This window comes from Carcharodon carcharias, chromosome 2 (assembly GCF_017639515.1).
Source record: "Carcharodon carcharias isolate sCarCar2 chromosome 2, sCarCar2.pri, whole genome shotgun sequence".
NCBI lineage: Eukaryota > Metazoa > Chordata > Chondrichthyes > Lamniformes > Lamnidae > Carcharodon > Carcharodon carcharias.
This window is the reverse complement of record NC_054468.1, coordinates 182,985,256-183,007,022: the sequence shown is the minus strand read 5'-3', so window position 1 is coordinate 183,007,022 and position 21,767 is coordinate 182,985,256. Positions and strand designations below refer to the sequence as shown.

The 21,767-nt window shown below is 44.3% G+C and overlaps 1 protein-coding gene across 2 annotated transcripts in view; it reads left to right on the top strand.

Moving 5' to 3' along the window:
- The window catches only part of marc1 (mitochondrial amidoxime reducing component 1), a 39,697-nt gene that overhangs the window by 2,716 nt on the left and 15,214 nt on the right, over positions 1-21,767 (top strand). Inside the window, exons 2-6 of one of the 2 annotated variants that reach the window (XM_041178572.1) lie at positions 5,528-5,701; positions 6,547-6,712; positions 13,234-13,374; positions 19,003-19,064; positions 19,383-19,454. In XM_041178572.1, coding sequence (XP_041034506.1) covers positions 5,528-5,701; positions 6,547-6,712; positions 13,234-13,374; positions 19,003-19,064; positions 19,383-19,454 — 615 coding nt within the window. The remainder of the gene's footprint in view (positions 1-5,527; positions 5,702-6,546; positions 6,713-13,233; positions 13,375-19,002; positions 19,065-19,382; positions 19,455-21,767) is intronic. The other variant, XM_041178582.1, reaches the window with a different exon arrangement.

The window sequence follows — 21,767 nt, the reverse complement described above, 5'->3', positions numbered from 1 at the left end:
GGACACCTCATATTTAAAGATACACAATGTTCAGAAAAGATAGGGTAGGAAGAAAGGGCATTGGGTAGCTGGGGAATGCATTGTATTGTTGGAAAGGGAGGATGTCCTTTAAGGGGCAAGAACAGATATACTGTTCTATATGGTTATGGTTCAGAATCAATAAAGGTAGTGTCATGCTACTGGGGGTATTCTATATGCCTCCAGATAGTGATTGTGAGAGAGAGAGGAGCAAATGTGAAGCGAAATCATAGAGATGTGCAAGAATGATAGAATGGTGATACCGGGGATTTTAATTACTCAAATATAAATTGGGATAATGCTGGACTGTAGGGAAAGAAGGGGGAGGAATTTTTGAATTGTGTTCAGGAAAACTTTGTTGACTAGTCAGTTTTCAGTCCAACAAGGAAGGAGGCATTACTAGATCTGGTGCTGGGAATGAAGTGGGCCACGTGGGCCAAGTGTCTGTGGGGGAACACTGAGTAAGGGTGAATTTGTAATGTAAAGTTTAGCTTAGTAATGGAGAGAGCAAGGGACAACTAAAGTAGACCTTCTAAATTGGAAGAGGGGTAATTTTAATCAGATCGGCAGGGATCTAGCCAGGCTAAAATGGAACCAAAGACTGGCAGGAAAATCTGTGATGGAACAATGGGTGATCTTTAGGGAGGAGATGTTTCAAGTAAAGGCTAGGCACTGTTCAAAAAGGGTGAACGATAGGGAAATTGTTCCAGGGCCTCTTGGTTGGCAAGGAAGACAGAGAATACAATGAAACAAGAAAGAGGGGTGTATAATGCATGTTGGGTGAATTCTTTAAGCAAGAATCAGGCCAAATACAATGAATTGAAAGGGGAAGTGAAGAGGAAAATAAGATTGGTAAGGAGAAAATGTAAGAATAGAATGACAGTTAAGAACCCAAAAGTCTGCTATTGACATGTAAATAGTAAGCAGGTAGTAGGAGGCAGTGTAGGTTCTATTAGGGACAAAGATGGTGATATACACTTAGAGGCGCAGGGCAAGGCTGGAATACTTAATGAGTACTTTGTATCAGTGTTTATGAAGGGAGAGGATGCTGACAAAATATCAGTATGAGCAAAGACTGATTGTGGTAATGGGCAGGTTGAAAATTGTTACGCAGGATGTACTGGAAAGGCTGGCTTTGCTTAGAGTGGAAAATCACCTGGTCCAGATGCCTTGCCTCCTGGGTTGCTAAAGGAAATGGGGTTGGAGGTAGTAGAAGAGCTTCCCATAATATTCCAATCTTCCCTCGATATGGGGGAGTTGCCAGAGGAATGGAGAGTGGCAAACAAGATAGCCTTGTTCAAAAATGGGTTTAAGGACATTACTAATGACTATAAGCTGGTCTGTTTAACATGAATGGTGGGTAAAGTCTTAGGAATAATAATCAGAGAAAAAAATCAATAGGCACTTGGAGAGGTTTTAGTTAATTAAGGAGAGCAAGCATGGATTTGTAAAAGGCAGATTATGCTTGACGAATCTAATTGAATTTTTTGGTGAAGTAACAGAAAGGATGATGAAGGGAATGCGATGGATGTTGTCTATAAAGATCTTAAGAAAGCATTTGACAAAGTACTACATAAAAGTTTGGTTAGTGAAATTGAGATTCATGGAGCAGGAGGTTTAGCGTTACCTTGGATAAAACATCGGCTTTAAAAAACTGAACAATGAGGTTTTTGGCTTTCCAATTGACATGGAAGGCAGTACGTCACAAGGATGGATCTGTTGGCTGACTAATGGCTGGAGCATGGGGGTTCATGTGATGAAATCTCCAGGAATATATTTGATCATCGTTGACAACCTTCTGAAGCACAAGGATGTCCACCGGAAATACGCTGGGCATCGTAGTCCAAGTAGTGTTGGATGATGCTCCAGTAAGCAAGGCGTAATGAACCAAATTTTGCAGGGAATTTAGGGAGTAGTGTGCTATTTAGATGGCATGTTTATTTCAGTTCCAAACATTCAGATCCATGATGACAGGCTGCAAAACGTGCTCCAATGCTTGGAAAAGCATGGAGTTTGGACAAAGGTATATAAGTGCGAAATGTATCAAAACTCTGTAGAGTATTTGGGTCACAGGTTAGATAAAGATGGGTTACATGCTGCCAAGAGCAAGGTTCAAGCAATAAGAAAGGTGTCACGTACTCAGAATACCTCTCAGCCCAGATCTTTTTGGGCTAAGCAAATTATTGTGGTAAATTCATACCAAATTTGGTAACCTTTTGCATCCATTGATTGAACTCTTGGGGAAGAGTATTCTGTGGAATTGGACACATTAGTGTGACAAAGCATTCCAGTTGTCTAAAGTTAATTGGTGGATGGTACAATGCTTGTACCTTACAGTGTATCCAAAAAGATTAAGCTAGCACATGATGCCTCTCCATGTGGAATAGGTGTTGTGATCTCTCAAGTGTTGGATAATGGTGAGGAGAGACAGATTGCATTGTCCACACGCACTATCGGTGCCAGTGAGTAAAATTATGCTCAAATAGAACAGGAAGTATTGTCTTTGATTTTTGGAGTAAGAAGCTTTCATAAAACCTGCATGGTCACAGTTTCACGATCAAAACTGATCATAAGCTTCTGATCATTATTTTGAATCCAAAGTCTCCAGTACCATTTTAGCTGCAGCTTGAATGCAGAGATGGGCTTTGATTTTGTCTGCTTATCAGTACGACATTAAGTACAGATGATCAGAAAATTATTGTAATGCTGGTGTGATGTTTAGATTACCATCCCCTCAGAGGTAAAGCCCAATAGGGAAGATTTATTTTTCTTTTCACACACAGATGAGTTGTGAGTCACAGCAAATGACATTGGTCGAACCATTCATAACGATCCTATATTGGTAAGGCTGTACAACTATATAGCTAATGGTTGGCCAACACAGATGCTGGGTTTAGAAATCAGGCCATTTTTTATGTGTAAGAATGAGTTGTCTGTTAATAAAGGTTGTGTTATATGGGGAGCCAGAGTTGCAATTCCTGAAGGGACCAGATTGCAGTTGCTATGTGATCTTCATGATCAACACTTAGGGATGAACTTGACAAAGAATCTAGTGAGAAGCTATCTTTGGTGGCCAGGGTTAGATGAGGACATAGAGAACACAGTGGAGCAGCGCAGAGCATGTCAAGTTGTAGAAAAGAAGCTGCCATCGGTACCTTACCATGGAACTGACCAGCTAGATTTTGCAGTATTTGGAGGGCAATGCCTAGTCATTGTGATAGATAGCACCATCAGTGGAGGAGAAGCAATGCTGACAGAACGAGAGTCACTAGGAGGGCATTAGGACTATGGACTGTCATTGGATTGGTCCATGATTATGGCAAAGTACTGCAGTGGTTTGCCGTTGCCTTCTGCAGTATGGCTGATCAAGAAACTCTCCTGCTCTTGCCACCTGCAATTATGCATATTGGAAGGATTTACAGGCTGATAATCAACCTGATTGGCCACATTATGAATGCACCTTCCATGACCTTCAAGTCCTGAAGTGTGACTGGGACCCAGAGCTTCTGGCCCAGAGGCAGGGAAGCTACCACTCCACCACAAGTCTCATATAACAATATCGTTGACTTACCTGTTGCATTGCCCATTGGTTTAAGAAGTTTCTTGTTACAGTTTAACCAGATTCTTAGTGCTAAATATTCTAATATGGTTTGCATAACATTCCATTCGATGATTCCAAGAGAGGAATGGGACTAACTGAGTTGCTATTGTGATCCAGCAGGGACACGACTGGCCAAATGGCTTCTTTTTGTGCTATAATCATTCTATAATTCTTTGAATATAACTTTCCCTATATTACAACAGTGACTACACTTGAAAACGTATTTTCATGTCTGTAAAGTATTTTGGGGTGTTTTGAGGTAATGAAATGAGCTATATAAATGGAAGTCTTTTCACTTTGCTTTATAAATGGCTGAGGTTCACATGATACCTGCTTTTTTATCTCACTTCAGTGGAAAATAGAATAAACAATATAAGTGGAATATCAAAACTACTTTTGCTGAATCTCTGATAGTTTAAAAGTAAACATTAATAAGAACTGCCTCAAGGTAACCATCCTGAAGCACTGTGCATCATTGAACAATTCAAAAAAAAATCACAAAGTGACAATCACTTAAAAATCCTCAGTACTAATGTCTTTTTTGATGGTCTGCAACTATTTAACTTTCCATAACAGTGTGGATGCTCTAGAGAAATGGGCATGTCCTAAAAATTATAACATTAATGGAATGGTTTCACTGCCTTGTCTACAGACTACATCACAAAAATTAACAGGAAAATAGTGGATTTTTTTCTGGTAGGATCAACAGGGTGTGAGACCATAAGTGAAGTTATTTGAAAATAAGATAGAAGGTAACCTAAAGAAAAAGGATCGAGAGCTTCCAGTGAGCACATAGTGCCTTGTTATTCAATTAAGGGACTATTGGAGTAGCTTAGGGAAGAATTGCAAGTAGCACCTTGGGAAGTAATGGAAGATGAGTAAGCTTAACCTTTTGAAATAGGAACCTCTGAATTCTGAAAGATAGACCAGTATTAGCGATCCAGTGTATCTGGAGTGATCAAGTGTAAGCTTAAAAATGTCTGGATTTGCTCCATTATGAAGTAATAAGGAGTTCTTGGTATATTGTGCGCACAATATAATTCTGTGTGGATAGAAAGGGTGTCTACCATGTCAGAGATCTGTGCTTATGAACCTATTTTTTAATCTGAGTAATGGGCTGTGAATCAAATTATTGTAAAAACTCGTTTTAAAATGGGGGTGGTGAATAGGCAACGAGTGAATATTTATTTGCATGAATAGTGGATTTGACAATTTAGGACCCAAAACCCATCTCGCCGATTTGTACTAATTTCTTTTAGCATGATTGAGAAACATGGGAAAAGGACCCATAGATGAGTTAAGTTAAAGAGAGTGGAAATTATGTTTGTTTAGAAATGTTATTATATGCTTGTGAGAGGCTACATTTAAAACTGGTAAAAATACTTTACAATATGCACTTCATTTACACTTCATGCCTGAGGGACTGTGTGTGATTTCTGCTATGGAGATACTAATTATGTCAGAGAATATACACCTTTTCAGCAATGTAATATGATAAATAGCTTCAAACCTGAGTTGGTTGAATACCCCATGAGTGACAAAACATAAAACTACCACACAAATTGTTTAATCATTTATGGACCCAGTGATTTGATACAGTCAGATCCACTAAAGCAGCATTTTCTCTGGCTAATGATTTCTTAAGCAAAAATTGCAGTAGGGCAAAAGAATGTGCTAGATCTAGAAATTTGCACAATGTGGCATCATACCAAATTGCTTGCTTTAATCATAGCCTATTTAAACTGCATTTACATTTTCTCCCAAGGCAAGCAGGAGGTGGGTTTAAACAGGCTGTGCTGTAAAGAAAACTGACATGCTGTTTTGTGGCCTTTCAAGCTCAGAATCTGTGCTATAGTACTTCTTTTAGATGAACCCAAGAACTCCTTGAAAGTTTTTTTTATCTTCTAGACAGTGGCTTATAGTCGATGAGAAATGGAACATGATTACTGGCAGGGTGGAACCTTCTTTGGTGCTCGTCACTGTATCCGATAAGAATGGCTTTCTGTGTCTTAATGCACCAGAAATGGAAGAGCTGAGGGTCCCTTTGAAACCATCAAAGTCAAATCCTGTGAAGATGTGCAGGTAACCTGTTCCGAGTTTACCATATTCCTGCAAATGTTTGTTGCTGCCCATTGCTACTGGTGGCCAACTCAGACTAAATGGTGTGCAATTTGAGTGCTTTGCTTCGAAGGAATCATTAAGCAGGCTTATCGGTTGTGAACTTTTAAAGGAGGAGAAAAGACACGATATGGAGGTGGACTTTGTAAGGCAGTGAATTAGATCATTTTGCTGAAAGCAATTTTTGTTCTTCACCTCTGCCACCTGAGCTTAAAACTAACCAAGGCAAAGGTTTGCATAGGCTGGTGCATGGTATTCTTTCTAAGATTTTCTAATTGTGATTAATTATGCTTGACTTTATGGCTCAATGGGACAAGATTCAATTCTGGATTTTTATTCTATATTCTAAAACCATAAAATATTAAGACCTAAGATGACTGAAATGGCACCTGTTAAAAGGAAGAGCCTCATAGCAATAAAAATTGTTTTATGATAAGTTAAAGGGGTGGATTGTAACCTGATTGTGCAACAGAAAATAAAATTCCGGTTCATGATCACAGTTGCCAGCAGCCTCCCCCAATGGGAGTACCTGCGATCTTAGAACAGTGTAGAAAGCTTTTGCTGGTTTACACTTTCAATTGGTTTTGATGGAAAAACACAAATAGATGAGCTGTGAAACAGAATTTGATTACATCTATTTTTGAAGTAACTAGGGTGAGAATTCCTCTGGTCAGTTTTACAGTATTGAATTCCAAATAGAGGAAATATTCACAATCAGGCTTACACATATGGACCAAAGGAATTCTTAACCCAAGATGGCATCAGATAAAATGTATTTGTATTACTTTTAAAACTTTTTTTTTGTAAAGAGTATGGGGATGCAATATAGAAGGTAGAGATTGCGGCGACGAAGCTGCCCATTGGATCAGTATCTACTTAAGAAATAGCAGGGCTTTCCGATTGGTGTGCTATGAGCCTTCAATGAAACCAAGATATCTAAAAGAAAAGGATCCACCTTTCCTGGACAGTGATAAGGTAATTTGTGACAGTATATGGCACAGATTTGAAATGTATGATGAAATTGCAACACTCTTAAGCTTTGAACTCATCTTATAAGAAACAATTTTGAATTCGGCCTGGTCTTTGTGGACAGATAGGGGACTTGTACCTAGGCTTTTGCCTATGCTGATCTGTGACCAGCTGCTAAAATGTGCATGAGAATAAACTTTCCTCTGAACTTTCTGCTTGCTTTGGTCTTGAGCTTTCTCGCCACCCAGTTTCAGTGCTAGAGCCGAGGGTGGTAGTTCACCTTGTGGGGAATTGCCAGTGTTACCTGACACTGCTATGTCTGCTCATTTTTGATTGTATAGTACTCAAAAATGTCTTCATTGTTGTGAAGGATATATTGCTTTTTTGAAATGTCAGACCACACCATTTTAATTTATATTCTTGTATAACATTTGGAGGGTAAATGTTTAATTGTATGTTAGGTTTCATTGCTTCACTACCTATGTGAAAATGGTACTTCAATAATTCTGTACATGTACATTTTGTATATGGCCCTTTCAGAACTTCTGTCATTATCCCTCCACAAAAGAAACTCTGGACCTATCTGTCCCCTGCAACTATCGGTGCATGTCTAATTCCTCCTCCCTGTCTATGCCCTTATAAGCGGCATTGTCTGCCATCTCTATGCTCACATCATACACAAGTTATGCTTCAATCTCCTCACTCTTATTTCTACCTTGCTTGGAGCATTGAGAGCACAATAGTTAAAGACAGCTGCAGAGTATTATCTTTCCTTTAACTTGGCACAAGACAGTGAATATAAGAAAGCAACATAAATAAGTGATTAATATAATTAAGTAATCATTTAAAGCACGTCAAGGATGGCAGGATAGATGATGTGTCAAGGCTGCAGCATGTGGGAGCTCCTGGGTAATATTGTGATCCAGGGCAAACATGCCTGCAGTAAATCTTTGTGGTTTGAGGAACTTTGTGGTCAGAGTCATTGAGCAAGAGGCTGAGCTGCAGACTCTGTGACACATCAGGGAGGGGCGAAGTTAACTGGATGCTTTATACCACATCTTGTAACACAACAAGAACATTTGCAGCTAAAGCATCTCCTCTATTCCTGACACACTAACCTCTGAAGTTTCAATGGACCCTTTCCCCAGCTAAATGCTGTTGCAGGCATGGGGAGAGCTTCCATATTTATGCTAATGACACCTTGTACTACATCTCTGCTATTTTCCTTCATGAAAATCTCTTGTCAAACGGCCTTTCTGACATTAAGCCATAGATAAGCCAGAATTTCTTCCAGCTAAGCTCGAGGAAAACCAAAACCATCAGTTTAGATCACCCAAAATCTTCAGTCATTTGTCATCAATCCTACCTACCTCCCTGGTTTCTTCCTCAGGCTAAACCAGGCAGTATGCAAAAACCTTGGTGTTCTGTTTACCCCAACTGAATTTCAAGGCTTGTTCCCCTACTTTACATCCACTGCCACCACAGTACTTAATTTATTCTTTTTCTATTTCTAGAATTAACTTTGGCAAAACCTGTTTTGCAGCCAAACTGACCTGTATGTAACATAAAATCCAAATCCAAAGCTCTACCACCCACATGTTGTGTTGTATTAAGCCCTGCCACTAATTCACCTTCATCTTGACTGTCCTACACTTCCTCCCCTCCCCACCGCACACTGCCCCCCCAGGTTTACTTTAATATTCTCATTTATGCATGGTACCTCAGCTTGTCTCACATTAACTCTTCCTCCATGCCTTCTGGTCCTTCAAGGTTAACTTTCTATGAATTCCTTCCCCTCCTGCTCCAGCTTTGGTGATAGAACCTTCAGCTATTTCTTCTCCACTCTGAAACAATTAGCCTAAACTGCTGCATCTCTCTACTGTCATTTGTTCTTAGGTTCTGTACACACCATTAACACTGGCAGCTACCTTTTAAGCAATGTTCCATGTAAGCTGCGCAGGTATGTGTTGGTTGTAAAGAGACTGCGCAGTTTTGAAAAATTCGAGGGAATATTGCTTCTAAGAGCATGACAAATAGGAACAGGAGTAGGATATATGACCCTTCGAGCCTGCACCATTATTCAATAAGATCATAGTGGACCTTTTATATCAATGCCATGTCAACTCCCATATCCCTCAATTTCCTTAGGCCCAGATCTTTACATAGTTGGAATAACTCCAGAGCCATTAAAAGTGGTAGGTGGGACTCAATTCTGGGATTGCAACCCCCCCCCCCCCCCCCAGGCATTCCCAGCACCCCTGATTTTCACTGGCATTGGATAAGCTTGTGAGTAGTGACCCCACATGCTCCTGTCCTGACCTGACTGGCTCTGTTGCAATGATAAGCATCTCCTAGCTCCCCTTGCAATTCCGTGGATCAGGCCAGCTTCTCGGAAGACTTCTGTCAGAGGAGTCATAAACCATAGTCTGGATTTGGGAACATTTTAAACGTAAGTTCAAAAGATCTTACCCATGCTCATTCCCTGTCAATTCAATGCCAATTCTTGCCCCAGCCACTCTCCATGGCCCCTCATACTGCCCATGCCAACCTAATGCCAACTCCTGCCCCCCAGCCATCCCCATGGCCTCTCATACTGTCCATTCCAGCTCAGTGCCAATTTATGCCCCCCCAGCCACTACCTTATTGCCTATCATATTGTCCATGCCAACTCAATGCCAACACATGACCCCCCAACCAACCCACATGGTCCCTCATTCTGCCCCTGCTAATGCATGCTGCCCAAACATCCCCATGACCTTTCTTATTGTCCGTGCCAAGTCAATACTAACACCTGTCTATTCATCCATTGTTTGTTGCTATGTACATAACCAATGAGCCATATGATAACAATAGCAAGTGTGGAACTGCTGAGAGAAAGAAAAACACCCATTCATAAATCTTGTTTTGAAAAATAAAATGCTGTTCCTACAACCCGATAAAAGTGTCAATCAGACAGACCATTAAATTATCAGTAACAGAGGCTTTAAATGCTTCACACCTCTTAATGTTGTCCAAATAAATATTGAGCAGAATTTTACGGCCCCGTTGTGGAGGGGGCAGGGCCAGAAATTGCGGCAAAGTATTCAAAAGTTCATTGACTTCGTTGGGATTGGAAAATCCCGCTGGTGGGAGGGGCTGTACAATTCCGCCCACTAAGCATTAACAAAAGAGATCACAGAAAGAACAACTTATGTGCTTGAAGATGTCAAGCAAGCGAAGTCAACAATTCACTTCACTTCACTTGTGAAAACAGAACCCCCTGCTGAACTAATGCTTTTATTGGTGTGGGCTCATGCTTGGCTGTGTTCTGTCAAATGCCTTTTGAAAGTTCATATGTACAACAGCTACTGCACTACCTTCATTATCCTTCCCTGTTACTTCATCAAAGAACTCTCAAGGTTATTTGGAGATGTTTTGCCTTTAACAGCTTGTGTTGGCTATCCCTTTTTGACCGATGCTTCCCCAAGAGAAAATTATTTTTTTCCTTGGTAATGTTCACTAGTAGCTTTCCCACCACTTACAGTGCACTGAACTGCAGTTACTTGGATTGTCCTCCTTTTTTTGTATAGGGGTGTAAAATTTGAAATCATCTAATCTGCAGGCGCCATTCCCATACCCCAGAAGGATCAAAAGACTGTGGTTTACGACATAATAAAGGCATAAGACATAAGAGAGTACGAGAAATTATTAAGCGAACCTATCCATTAACATTTTATGTTTTAATGACTTTAACAATGTTTTCTATATGTCTCCCTGAAAAGCCATGGACTTGAGATACCAGAGATAACCTCTCACCCTCAGCTGGAGAAATTTAATAAGTTAGTAGATTACAGCGGACATCTATGCCTCTAACTCTCAAATATTTTTCATTGAATGCAAGATTGTCCATTCTGAAGAATTTGTGATTTGCTATTTGCAAGTTCTATCCCTATTCTCCCATGCTGTCATGTGGTGTAGAAGGATCCAAGGTAAATTGTCTCATGAAAGCCATTATTATTGCTGAAAAGAGAGACATGTTGCCAAAGCTTTGTCTTGCACTCATCAGGGACAAGTGCAAGAATGACAAATTTCAAACAACCACAACAATATATATACTATAGGAGAAAAGGGTGTTGGTTAGCTGGCAAGCCAACTCTGATTGACCAAGGTGGGGAAAGCAATGGGGAACCATAGGCTCCCTAGTAATTCAAAAAGGCGCAAGGCTTGAACATATTCATTTTGTTAGTAGGGAACAGGTCCCTGCATATGGATGCATGTCACTTCTAAGGAGCATAAACAAGCCGCTTTGATTTCAACTGGATATCTTAAATTGGGTGTTAGTGTAGCCATTAGCATACTCAGGATTGTTTAGTAAGTGCTAAATAGTGGAACCATATCTAACGGTAGATATTTTGGTTTGGGTTTTGCAAGTGCAGGCTGGTCAAGCACAGTCTGTACTCTGCCTATTGGGAACAACCAAGGAGCATGCTGTTTGATTTACTCAGCCAATCGCTGAGGCCTACAGCCTATATACCTGGCATTGCACCAACTGTGAAATTCATTGCTGAACTGTGTGGTAGGCAGAATGTTCTTTTGGTCTGATGGCAGCATCCTGTTAGAGGACAATACTACCCACGTAGCCACTGCATAGTAGCAGCATGAAATGGCTTGCTTAACCTGTTGTTCAAAGCCATTGTTGGAAGCAATTACAATAATCTGAATTTTTTTTGTATGAAGACATCAAAACTATATAAAGCAAATTTACGGAATAGAAAATTCTCACAAGACGGAATAACTTTTCATGTTTGGAGGAAAGTTCTAAATTCAAGTTCTAAGCCGAAAGTTACTTGAGCAGTAAATTTCAACAATAAAGTACTTAACCGGAAATATTTGGTAAAGAATGACGGAGCTGAAAATCCTTGACCCTTTCAGCACAACCATGCTGCAATTCCATTGCGAATGCTTTGGTGGGGCGATCATAAAACAAGGGAAAAGACGGCTTGGCTGGGAGTCAGCCATTCACAGAGGCTTCCGCAGGGCCTTGTAAGGGGTTGAGCCTCAGCCCGCCCCTATTGATGCAGTGCCAGGGCACAGGACACCCAATATCAGAAGTTCTTGTATTTTTCAGCAACTGGGGGGTGGTGGTGGTGGTGGTGGTGGTGGTGGTGGTGGTTTGTCTCAGTGCCCTTGTTCCCCTAGAAGCGACAAGCTATGCTAGATTTACAGATCTGCGTGAGAGGCAGACCCCAGTATTGCTCCCCTGTGGTGTTGGTGCATGTTGAAACTTAAACTCCAGCTGTGGCAGTGTTAGAGGCCACCAGCGGACACAATTCTGCAGCAATTGCTAGGATTGTTGTTGCATGTATTCTGGAATTAAATCTTGAAGTTTAAACTTTTTGTCACTTATAAAAGCCATACTTATAAAAGCAGATGGGACAGAATGCAGATTTGATATCCTAGGTATGGTGTTGCTAACCATGCCCATAAGATATACAGAGACAATTATTTATGCAACTTTTTTGTTTGAATTATGTGAAAGGAATACATTTATTTATCTCCCTGCATACAATGGGAAAGGAAAATGCTATTTTGCAAAAAGCAGTCAAAAACACATTTTTTCAAACAGATATCTTACAGGCTTCTTCCCAAATCTTTTAAGTGAAGATGTGCATTTCTTCCCCTTCCATGTCCAAACACCCCTTTGCAACAGTCTAATCCCTGACTCGCCATGAGTAATGCCATGAGATACCTGCTAGGATATATGAAACTCTTGCATCCAGTATATGCCCAGTATATTTAAATTGAATAACCTTCTAAAAATTAAAAAAAATCTGGAAAACTAGTCACTTCCTACAGTTTTTTTCTTTCTGTCTTTAATAGCATGGCCTCTTCCAAAGGGATGGAGAGTTCCCTTAATGCTGCCCACCTACAAACATATAATCTGCAGTCAACCTTTAGTTCACTGCAGAACATGCCTATTATATTGTATTTCCTTAATCATCGCTGGATTAAAGTTCTGGAACTCACTCCATAACAACACAGGGGTCCACCTACATCACGTGGACTCCAGCGGTTCAAGAAGGCGACTCACCACCACTTTCACAAGGGCAATTAGGCATTGGCAATGAGTGCTGGCTTTGCCGGAGAGACGCATGTCCCATAAACAAACATATTTTTTAAAAAATTGCTCAAGAAGCTCCTAACCAATGGACTTAAAGGGACAGGCCAGATTAAACGCAGCTAAATGTGATTGTGCTCTTAATTCCAAACTATAAGAAACTCTAAGGGAGGTTAGGTAGTTTGAAATGCAAATTAATATCTTATTAGATATTAAGATTTAATAAATGTATTCTCTTAAGAGGCTGTAGAAGTCTCTCATTCCCCATGCAAGTTTTCACTGTTCATTCAAGGGTATTAATAATGCATTACCAACTTGAGTGAAAGGTTAAAATAATATCCTGCTCCTGTAAATCCCTTATTTCCCCAATTTATCTCCTGTAGAAATCATTCACTGAAATGAGGTCTATCTTTTCTACTCCCTGTTGTAGACTGTCTACAATGATACCAGTTCCTGCATGATGATGTCGGAGGCGACTGTGGAAGATTTAAATACCAGGTTGGAGAAAAAGGTTAAAATGGAGAATTTCAGGCCTGTGGTAGTAGTGAAGGATTGCAAACCATATGCAGAGGTGAAGAGTTTACTTCCATTTGCATGGAAATGAACAGAAATTAATGTGTACTCTGTACTTCATGTTTTAAAATCAATCAATGGTGACCAGAGAATATTGCAGAGAATATAGTGTTGTGCAAAAGTGTTTTATTTCGAGGTTGCACCCAAAGCAGCATCAGCTTTTCTGCACTCTTAACTCGGAATCTGAAGGTGGTGGGTTCATATCCTACTTTGGAAACTTGGGGCAGAATTTTCTGGCTGACATGCAGGTGGCGGAGCCCGTACATCAGCGCTTAAAATGTCGTGCGAGCGTCCCGGCGTCAGCGCGCAGCATCGCGATATTTCGGTCGGCGGGCGTGCACAGCAGCGGGACACGTGCCCACCATTAATTAAAGGCCTCGTTAAGGCCCTTAACTTGCCAATTGTCGATGATTTTGAGGGGCCTGTGCGAACTTCGGCTTGGCAAACGGGCCCAATGGGCAGGTGGGTAGGAGAATTTTTGTTAAAACTCATTCACTGATGGGATATGTGGACTCAGAGGGGTTGTTCATGTTTTTCATGAAGTATTTAATGCAGAAAGTGTTTTAAACTTGTCTGTGTGATTGTTAGCAGTTCACATCGATTTCCAAGGCTTTCTGTGTACTTTGAAACCAGTCTGCAGACAGTTATCTTTCTCGGGCCTGCAGCTTTCCGGTGGCCTCCGTTTAGCCTGGGTTTGGATTCTGACATCTCCACTGGAGGCAGCTCCTCTGAGGAGGAAGGGAGGGATAGAATAAGGAGGAGGTCAGGAATGGACAGTCAGCCTCCTGGGGAGCCACCTTTCGGAGGCCAGGTGCAGGCACAAGGGGCGCAGGGCTAAGAGGTTGTCCAAGGTGGAAGGGGTCACAGAAGACTCCACTATCCTGCTGCCAGGGTTTACAGGCGGTGAAGCAGCTACCTCAATATGACCGAGATGCAGGAGGCCCAGTCTCTCAAGGGAGACAGTCAACTATATTTGTCAGATGATTGGCCCTGAGATCTCTCCTAACTGTGTGGGTGGACACCCCATGCCAGTGGCTCTGAAGTTCACAGTTGCCCTCAACTTCTATGCCTCTGGCTCCTTCCAGGGCTCGGTGGGTGATCTTTGTGGTGTCTCCCAATCAGCTGTCCACACTTGTGTTAAGCAGGTTACAGATGCTCTGTTCAGATGGGCATTGACCTTCATCCACTTCCGCTGTGACCAGGCAAGTCAGGCAGAGCGAACCAGAGGCTTCGCAGCCCTGGATGGCTTCCCCCGTGTCCAGGGTGCTATAGACTGTACACATGTGACCATCAAGGCACCAGCAGGTGAGCCCGGTGCCTTCGTCAACAGGAAGGGCTTCCACTCCATGAACGTGATAGTTGTAATTACAGGATGCAGATTCTGCAAGTTTGTGCAAGGTATCCAGGCAGCTCCCACGACGCCTACATCCTCAGACACTCCCAGGTGCCGGTGCTCTTCAGTGGTCCGACTCGGCTGGATGGATGGCTTATGGGTGACAAGGGCTATCCCCTCAGAAGGCGGCTCATGATGCCTCTCCGCCACCCAAGAACAGTAGCTGAGCAGCGGTACAATAGGAGCCAGGGCACCACAAAGGCTGTGGTGGAAAGAACCATCGGTGTTCTCACGATGCACTTCCGCTGCCTGAACCACTCAGGGGGCGCACTCCAGTACCCCCCAGATCGCGTCTCTGTGATAGTGGTAGCATGCTGCGCTCTGCACAATCTTGTGCTGGAAAGGGGGGATGCAGTTGACGATGAAGACCTTGGATGAGGCTGCATGTGATGAATCCAGCAGTGGCTCAGAGGATGAGGAAGCACAGGGCGATGATGAGGGGCAGCACACCGACCTGCTATTACACCTAGGAGGCAGGGACACTTGGGACAATTTAATCCAATGAACCTTCAGCTAGCTGCACACTCATGGATCAGCAGGACCAGCATTGCCTGGTGCTTCCACCTGTGGCACTTAGGTGCTACATCTTCCACCTCATCAGCTGCAACTAAGGGCTTAGTGCAGAAACATCAATGTCCACTCAAACACTCATGAAATGTCTGTGAAACATACAAATGCAGCACAAAGGACACACGCTCAGCCATGGTCAGAAAAGTGGACTTTATTCTGTCTAACATAAAACAGAAATGTCTCTATGACAAACACAAGTATTTGTTCCCTAATCTAAGGCCAACACAAAAGCACCAGTGACATACCCGTGGAGTGCCTAATGTGCCTAATGCTTTCGTTTGTGGGTGCTACGTCTAGGTGCCACCCCATCGCTCGGAGTGGCTTGTGAGGCAGCCTGCTAACTCTGCTGTCCTTTTGGCCTGGAAGACCTTGGCGGGCGTCCTCTGGCCCTTGGAGCCTGTGACGGCTCCGCCTGGGAGGGAGTGGCCAGTTCCAGAACTGGCATCTCCTCGGTTGTCACAGCCTCAACGGAAGCAATGTTGACTGGCAGAGGGGCGGAGGAGCTGCTGCCCTCATCTGAAGCGCCCTGAGAGGAGCTCACAGCGACAACAGGCAGCTGCTGCGCCGACGTGAGGTCACATTGGACCTCCCTGCTCACCGCAGATGCATGGGCACCAAGCGCCGACACCTGGTGCCCAGGACATCTCCCACATTGTGAATGACCACCCATGGCCATTACCGCCGTGAGAGCTTGCAGGTCAGAGCATAACCCAATCAGAAGAGTCTCCATCCGATCGAACCCCCTCTCCATGAGAGTCGCCAGTCTCTCAGTGGAGGAAGCGTGAAGCTCTGTCCTGAAGCTAATGCCTTCACTTGCACTCTGCTTAGACTCCTCCATTGCAGAGACCAACTGAAGCACACCCTCATGCAACCCTGCCAAATGCAAACGTGATTCCTGCTGCTTGTCCTGCAGCTGCTCCATTGGTGACAACTCCAGAGGCACGTCATCAGTGCCGGACTCAGCATGTGCCTGGTCCCCCCCTCCGGCTGCTGCGCCATCGGCACTCTCTGTCCCTACCATCTCTTCCAGTGATTGTGAAGTGCCCTCTCCACTGTGACCTGGGACACTAACCGACTGTAAATTCCCCACTGAGGTGTTTGTGTCTACGCTAGTGCCTGGTTGGCTGAAATGATGTGCCGCAAGTTGCACATTTTGGGCCTCAGGTATGGAGGGGGGGCTCCGGTGTTGTTGGGGTGGCCATGCGGTGGTGATGCTGAAATTAACAACAAAGACAGTGCATCAGTTAGCGTACAGTCAATTAAACCTTTCATCCCTTTCCCCCCCATCTTCATAAGTCGCTCACCCTTCAAGACCCTAAGGAGACGAATATTGGTGGGGTGGAAAAGAGTCAAGAGGAGGCGCAAACATTAGACACGCATGCACACAGGCTGGTCAGTTGGCCTCAGGAATGCCACATGGAATGTTATGTACTATTGGAGTGGGGAGAGGTACCTGACCTGGATGCATTCTGGCCTGGAGAGTTGCGGGGCTGAGGAAACATTGCAAACACTTGTGACATTTGCCGTGGATCACAGGAGATTGACAGGTCACATTATTGCCCTTCATTTCGTAAGGAGGGGCATAGACCGGGTGGGCAGAAGGCAACATTTCCCTTTGGCGCAGGGATGAGTAACGTGGTGGCATTTATTTAAGTTGAGTGCCGTGAGGTTCACAGGTGAGGTGCTGAGGACTTTTTGGATGGAGTAATGTGGAGTGCACTGGCTGAAAGGGTGGTGGAGGTACCAAGCCCTCCCCCCTAAGATGCTAAATGTCTTTGGCTGTGCAGCAGCAATGCCATGGCATGTTAGGCCATGGGGATAGTGGTCACAAATGAGATAAGGCAACTTTGGAAGGTGCTGGAGACGCGCATCCTCAAGGAGACGAAGAACCTTTGTGTATGACCCACATGTCAGAGTGTCTCAGCCTGTGAACAAGCAGTGTTGCAGCATTAATGATTGCAGCAACCATCAGTAGTTTGGATGGTGGGCAGACAGAGTGGATGGTACTGTGGACCTCAAATATCTGGCCGCTGGACCCCAGCCTCACTGACACCTGCCGCCCTGGCCGCCTGCCTTCTCCCCAGCTCCATGTCCTGCTCTCCGAAGGTGGTGAGTTGCTGGAGCAGGGCGTGCCCACCACCAGTTCTCTGGCTGTCCCTGAGATTGTGCTCAGTTTTTGCCTGCAAAACAGAGAAGAGGATTTATTGGGGCTGATCGCTCATGTACTCTGCGCGCGCACGCCGCACCCCAACCACAGTGGCCCATCTGAGGCCTCCAGCGGCTTCTGTCCACACTACTGGTGATCAGTCCCCAGAAGATAGCACGGCAGGTCCCAACCCCCTCCCCCAATGGACACCTTGGACACATTCGGCGTCCATCACTTTGAATAACACATGGGTCTTAGCGCCCATGGCAAGGAGGCGCAACTAGGTGCGGTGCCGAGGCCAGCAGATGGCTTTTGGCCAGGACACCTTGAGGCTCCCCTTCCACCATTTCATCACTATCAATATGACATGTGTTGGAGTTCTGAGTATGAGTCTAGCAGCCTCCCCTGCAGGTTGCCCCCAGACTATTCAAGTGCGATAAACGCCAACATATGCTGCGGGGAGAACCCGTCTTCTCCTCAACCACTAAGGCTGATGTAAACATGGTCACTACCTGTTTGCCCACCCAGCGTGCACCAAATGCCCAATGCAGTAACAACAGTAAGACGTGGGGGTGGGGGGGAGGGGCTCAAAGGCTAAGGCTACCTGCTGGGTTAAATGGCCAAGGCCAACATGGCACTTACCCTTCCAGAGCGCAGAAAATCATTGAATCGTTTGCGGCACTGCGTTCCTGTGCGCCGCACATTTGTCATGAGTGCTTACTACATCACCCACCTCCTCCCACGCCTGCCTGGTGACATGGGAAGCCCTCTTCCTCCCATCCTCCGGATACAAAATATCTTGACGGCTGGACACCTCTAGGAGGAGGACAGCAAGGCAGGCACCAGAGAAGCGAGGGGCACACTGGACCCCTGCTGGCCTCTCCTGCAGCCTGTCCCCCTCCTCTTGCTCCTGTCCTCTGAGAGCAGCCCCTCTCTTTGAGTGGCCATGGTGCACTGCCTCAAGCAGGCTACCTGGCCACTCTTTATACAGACTGCCAGTTCCCCCATTGGAACCGGCGGTCTGAGCACGCCCACCTCCGCGACTATTTTCCTGTTCTGCACAGGAGTCGCTAAACTGCTGGGTGGGCCTTAATTGGCCCATCCGCACAAAATAGTGGCGCGGCCTGTTTCGGTCTTGCCCGCCCATCAAGGGCAAAATTCTGCCCTTGAGCACTGAATTTGGGCCAACAATTTGTTGCATTACTGCGGGAGTGCTGCACTGTTTGAAGGGCTGTCCTTTGGATGAGGAGGCAAGATGGAGGTATTCAAAATCATGAAGTATCTTGATACAGTAAATAAAGAAATAGCACAAGGGTGACTGAACAAAGTACACAAATCTAAGGCAATTGGCAATAGAACCAGCGATGACATGAAGAAAAATTTTTATGCAGCGAGTTGTTATAATCTGGAATGCGCTGCCTGAAAGTGTGGTAGAATGGGATTCATTGATAAATAATTATGCACAGAAGTGCTCTAAAATATTCACTATAATTATTTTCTCTGTTTTTAATTTTTAGGATACATGGAAAGGTATACAGATTGGGACTGCAAAGTTGCACCAAAGAATGTACTGCACAAGGTTTGTCCTTAGCTATTTCTCTTGATTTTCTTGCCTTATCAGCACTTGCTACACAATTTCTGCAGCCTATGGGAAGGAAGAGTATTACGTTTGGCTGAATGTGAGGAAGTATGCATAAACAGCAATGAACACTTAATGTCCAGCATCTCTCTTCCCTCCTCTTGATAACTGGTATTCTTCATTTGAATCTGTGTCTCACCGATCTTTCATGCTAGACATTCACCCTCCAATGTATCGTGTCATTGCATCACTGCTAGTCACTACTATTACCTTTTCCATGTTTTATATACTAATGTCTTTACTTTTACTTCCTTTTAGATGCATTTTCACAACAGTAGATCCTGATACAGGAATCATAAACAGGAAGGAGCCACTGGAGACACTCAAGAGGTACATTTAGGGCAGAATCTTCGGCTCGGAGAGCAGGGGTGGGCCCTGCTTGCTGACATGTAAAATGACGCGCGGTGATGTCGGGCTTGCGTCAGTCGGGCACCTTGTGACATTCAGATCTTCAGTTCGGCCAACTCTGCTGCACACCCGCCGAACTGTCAAAGGCCTATTAAGGCCATTTGAAAACTAATTTAAGTAATTAAACCTTAAGATTGGCGGGCAGACGAAGAGCCCAGGCGGCCATCGCATTTATCATGAAACCTCATCCGTGGGCGGGATGAGGTTTCATGAAGGCTTTTAGAGTTTAATAAAAATTTATGATAAAATTCATTGACATGTCCCAGCTCATGTGACACTGCCAGGGACAGGTCTTAAAATTTTTTTTTCTTTATTAACATTTTCCAAAATCAAACTAATGTGTTTACTTTTACTTTACTCACTGTGCGCACTTGCAAAAGAGCGCAGGTCCCAACTCAGCCTACCCCCACCCCCCGCACAGGGAGCGCACAGTGCTTCCGGGTGCGTGTCACGCTGGGTGGGCCTTAAATATATTCAATGACCTTGCCTCCATTGATCTCTGGTGAAGACAATTACACAGACCAACAACCCTCAGGAAAAAAATCTCCTTATCTCCAACTTAAATGGGAGACCCCTTATTTTTAAACTGTGTCCCCTAGTTCTAGTCTCTCCCACAAGAAGGAACATTCTCTCAACATCCACCCTGTCACAGAATCTCAAAATTGTTACAACTCATGCAAGGGTCCATGGGTGTAGAAAGCGCCAGAATATGGCACAAACTCTCCTGCCATCTTAATCCCCTGTCCGCATCATTCCCTCTGAGTGGAGGATAGGGAAGTTAAATACAACTTTTTGTAGTTAAACTTATTCCTAGACTCATGCTGTCAGTTCCCATTTGCAATCTTGAAAACATCTCAGTCTCTTTTCTAAAGAACACAAGTTTAGTATCCTTACCCTTTTTTCAAACTATAAATTTCTGATATTTGGAATCATCTTTGTTCCTTGCTTCTGTACCCGTCTCAAGGCAAATAATGCTCTTCCTACCTTTATGTAATTGGAACTGTATAATGTACTCCAGATGGAGATTGAACAATATGCAGCAGCAATATGACTTCTTTATATCTATAATCTATATGAATGTGTAGACTCTATCTAATGCTAAAGCACCTCAAAACCTTATATGCAATTTTATTGCCGTTAATTACTATACTGGTGGTGTCATAGAATCTAAAACCTCTAGATCTTCTTTTACAATTTGAATCCTGCCCCACTCTTTCATGTTCTCTGTTTTGACTTCTTTCCAATTTAAAAAAGGCACAGGCTGCCACGGAAGAACGTCTCTTCTGCGTTTTCAATATTCAGGTTATGGAGTCAAGTGCGGCCGGACACAGCAGGCAGGAAGGCAAGTCAGATGGGCGCTCGGCCCCCCGCCAGATGAGTGCCTTGCAGTCCTCCTGGAGGAGGTGGCTGCCAGGAGGGACACCCTTGTCCCCAGGGATGGGAGAAGGAGGCCACTGCACCTCACCAAGAGGGCATGGGAGGAGGTTGCAGCACAGGTTAACAGCCATGACATGGTGCGGCGCACGTGGGTGCAGTGCCGGAAGAGGTTCAATGACCTGCTGCTCTCAGGAAGAGTGTGTATCGTGTTGGCATGTCTCAGTGTGCAGAAGTGTTAAGGTGTTGTTGGCCCCCCCCTCCATGGACCTCAGGAGCGCTAGAGCCTGAGTTTCAACTGTCAATGATGCCGGATCTGCCCAAGGGGATGAGCCCTGGCTGCTTGGACTGAGTGCCTTGCGGCTCATGGGCCACAACTCGGATGTGCCCTGCATGGTGTTCCTCAGCTGGGGTTGGCCAGGCTGCAATGGCCCTGAAGGTAGAGGGTGGACTAATTAATGCTCCTCTGTCCTTTCAGGAGAAGATGAGCCATAACCAATCAGAGAGGTCACATACAGGTGGAGGCCCGCCGAACCTGCTGCTGCTCACCTGGTTTGAGCAGGGCGCCCTAGAGGTCCATGTGCAACTGGCGTGGAGAAGTGGGGGTGCCAGACAAAGGTAAGAGTGCAGTGCACAGAGGTGGGAGTTTTGGATTGTGCAACCATTCTAATGTAGTCTCTTCATTGATGAGAGCCTCAAACCTGGAGTCCCCATTGATCATTGAAAGATGAGGGCACCATGATGTAGATCTCCATTGTCTCATTGGGGCACCTGGCATGCACAGTGACAATGTGATGACTTTAACTAGTGACGTGTCCTTGTTCTCCCTTATACTCGCCAGCAGGCACTTGCTCTCTGGAC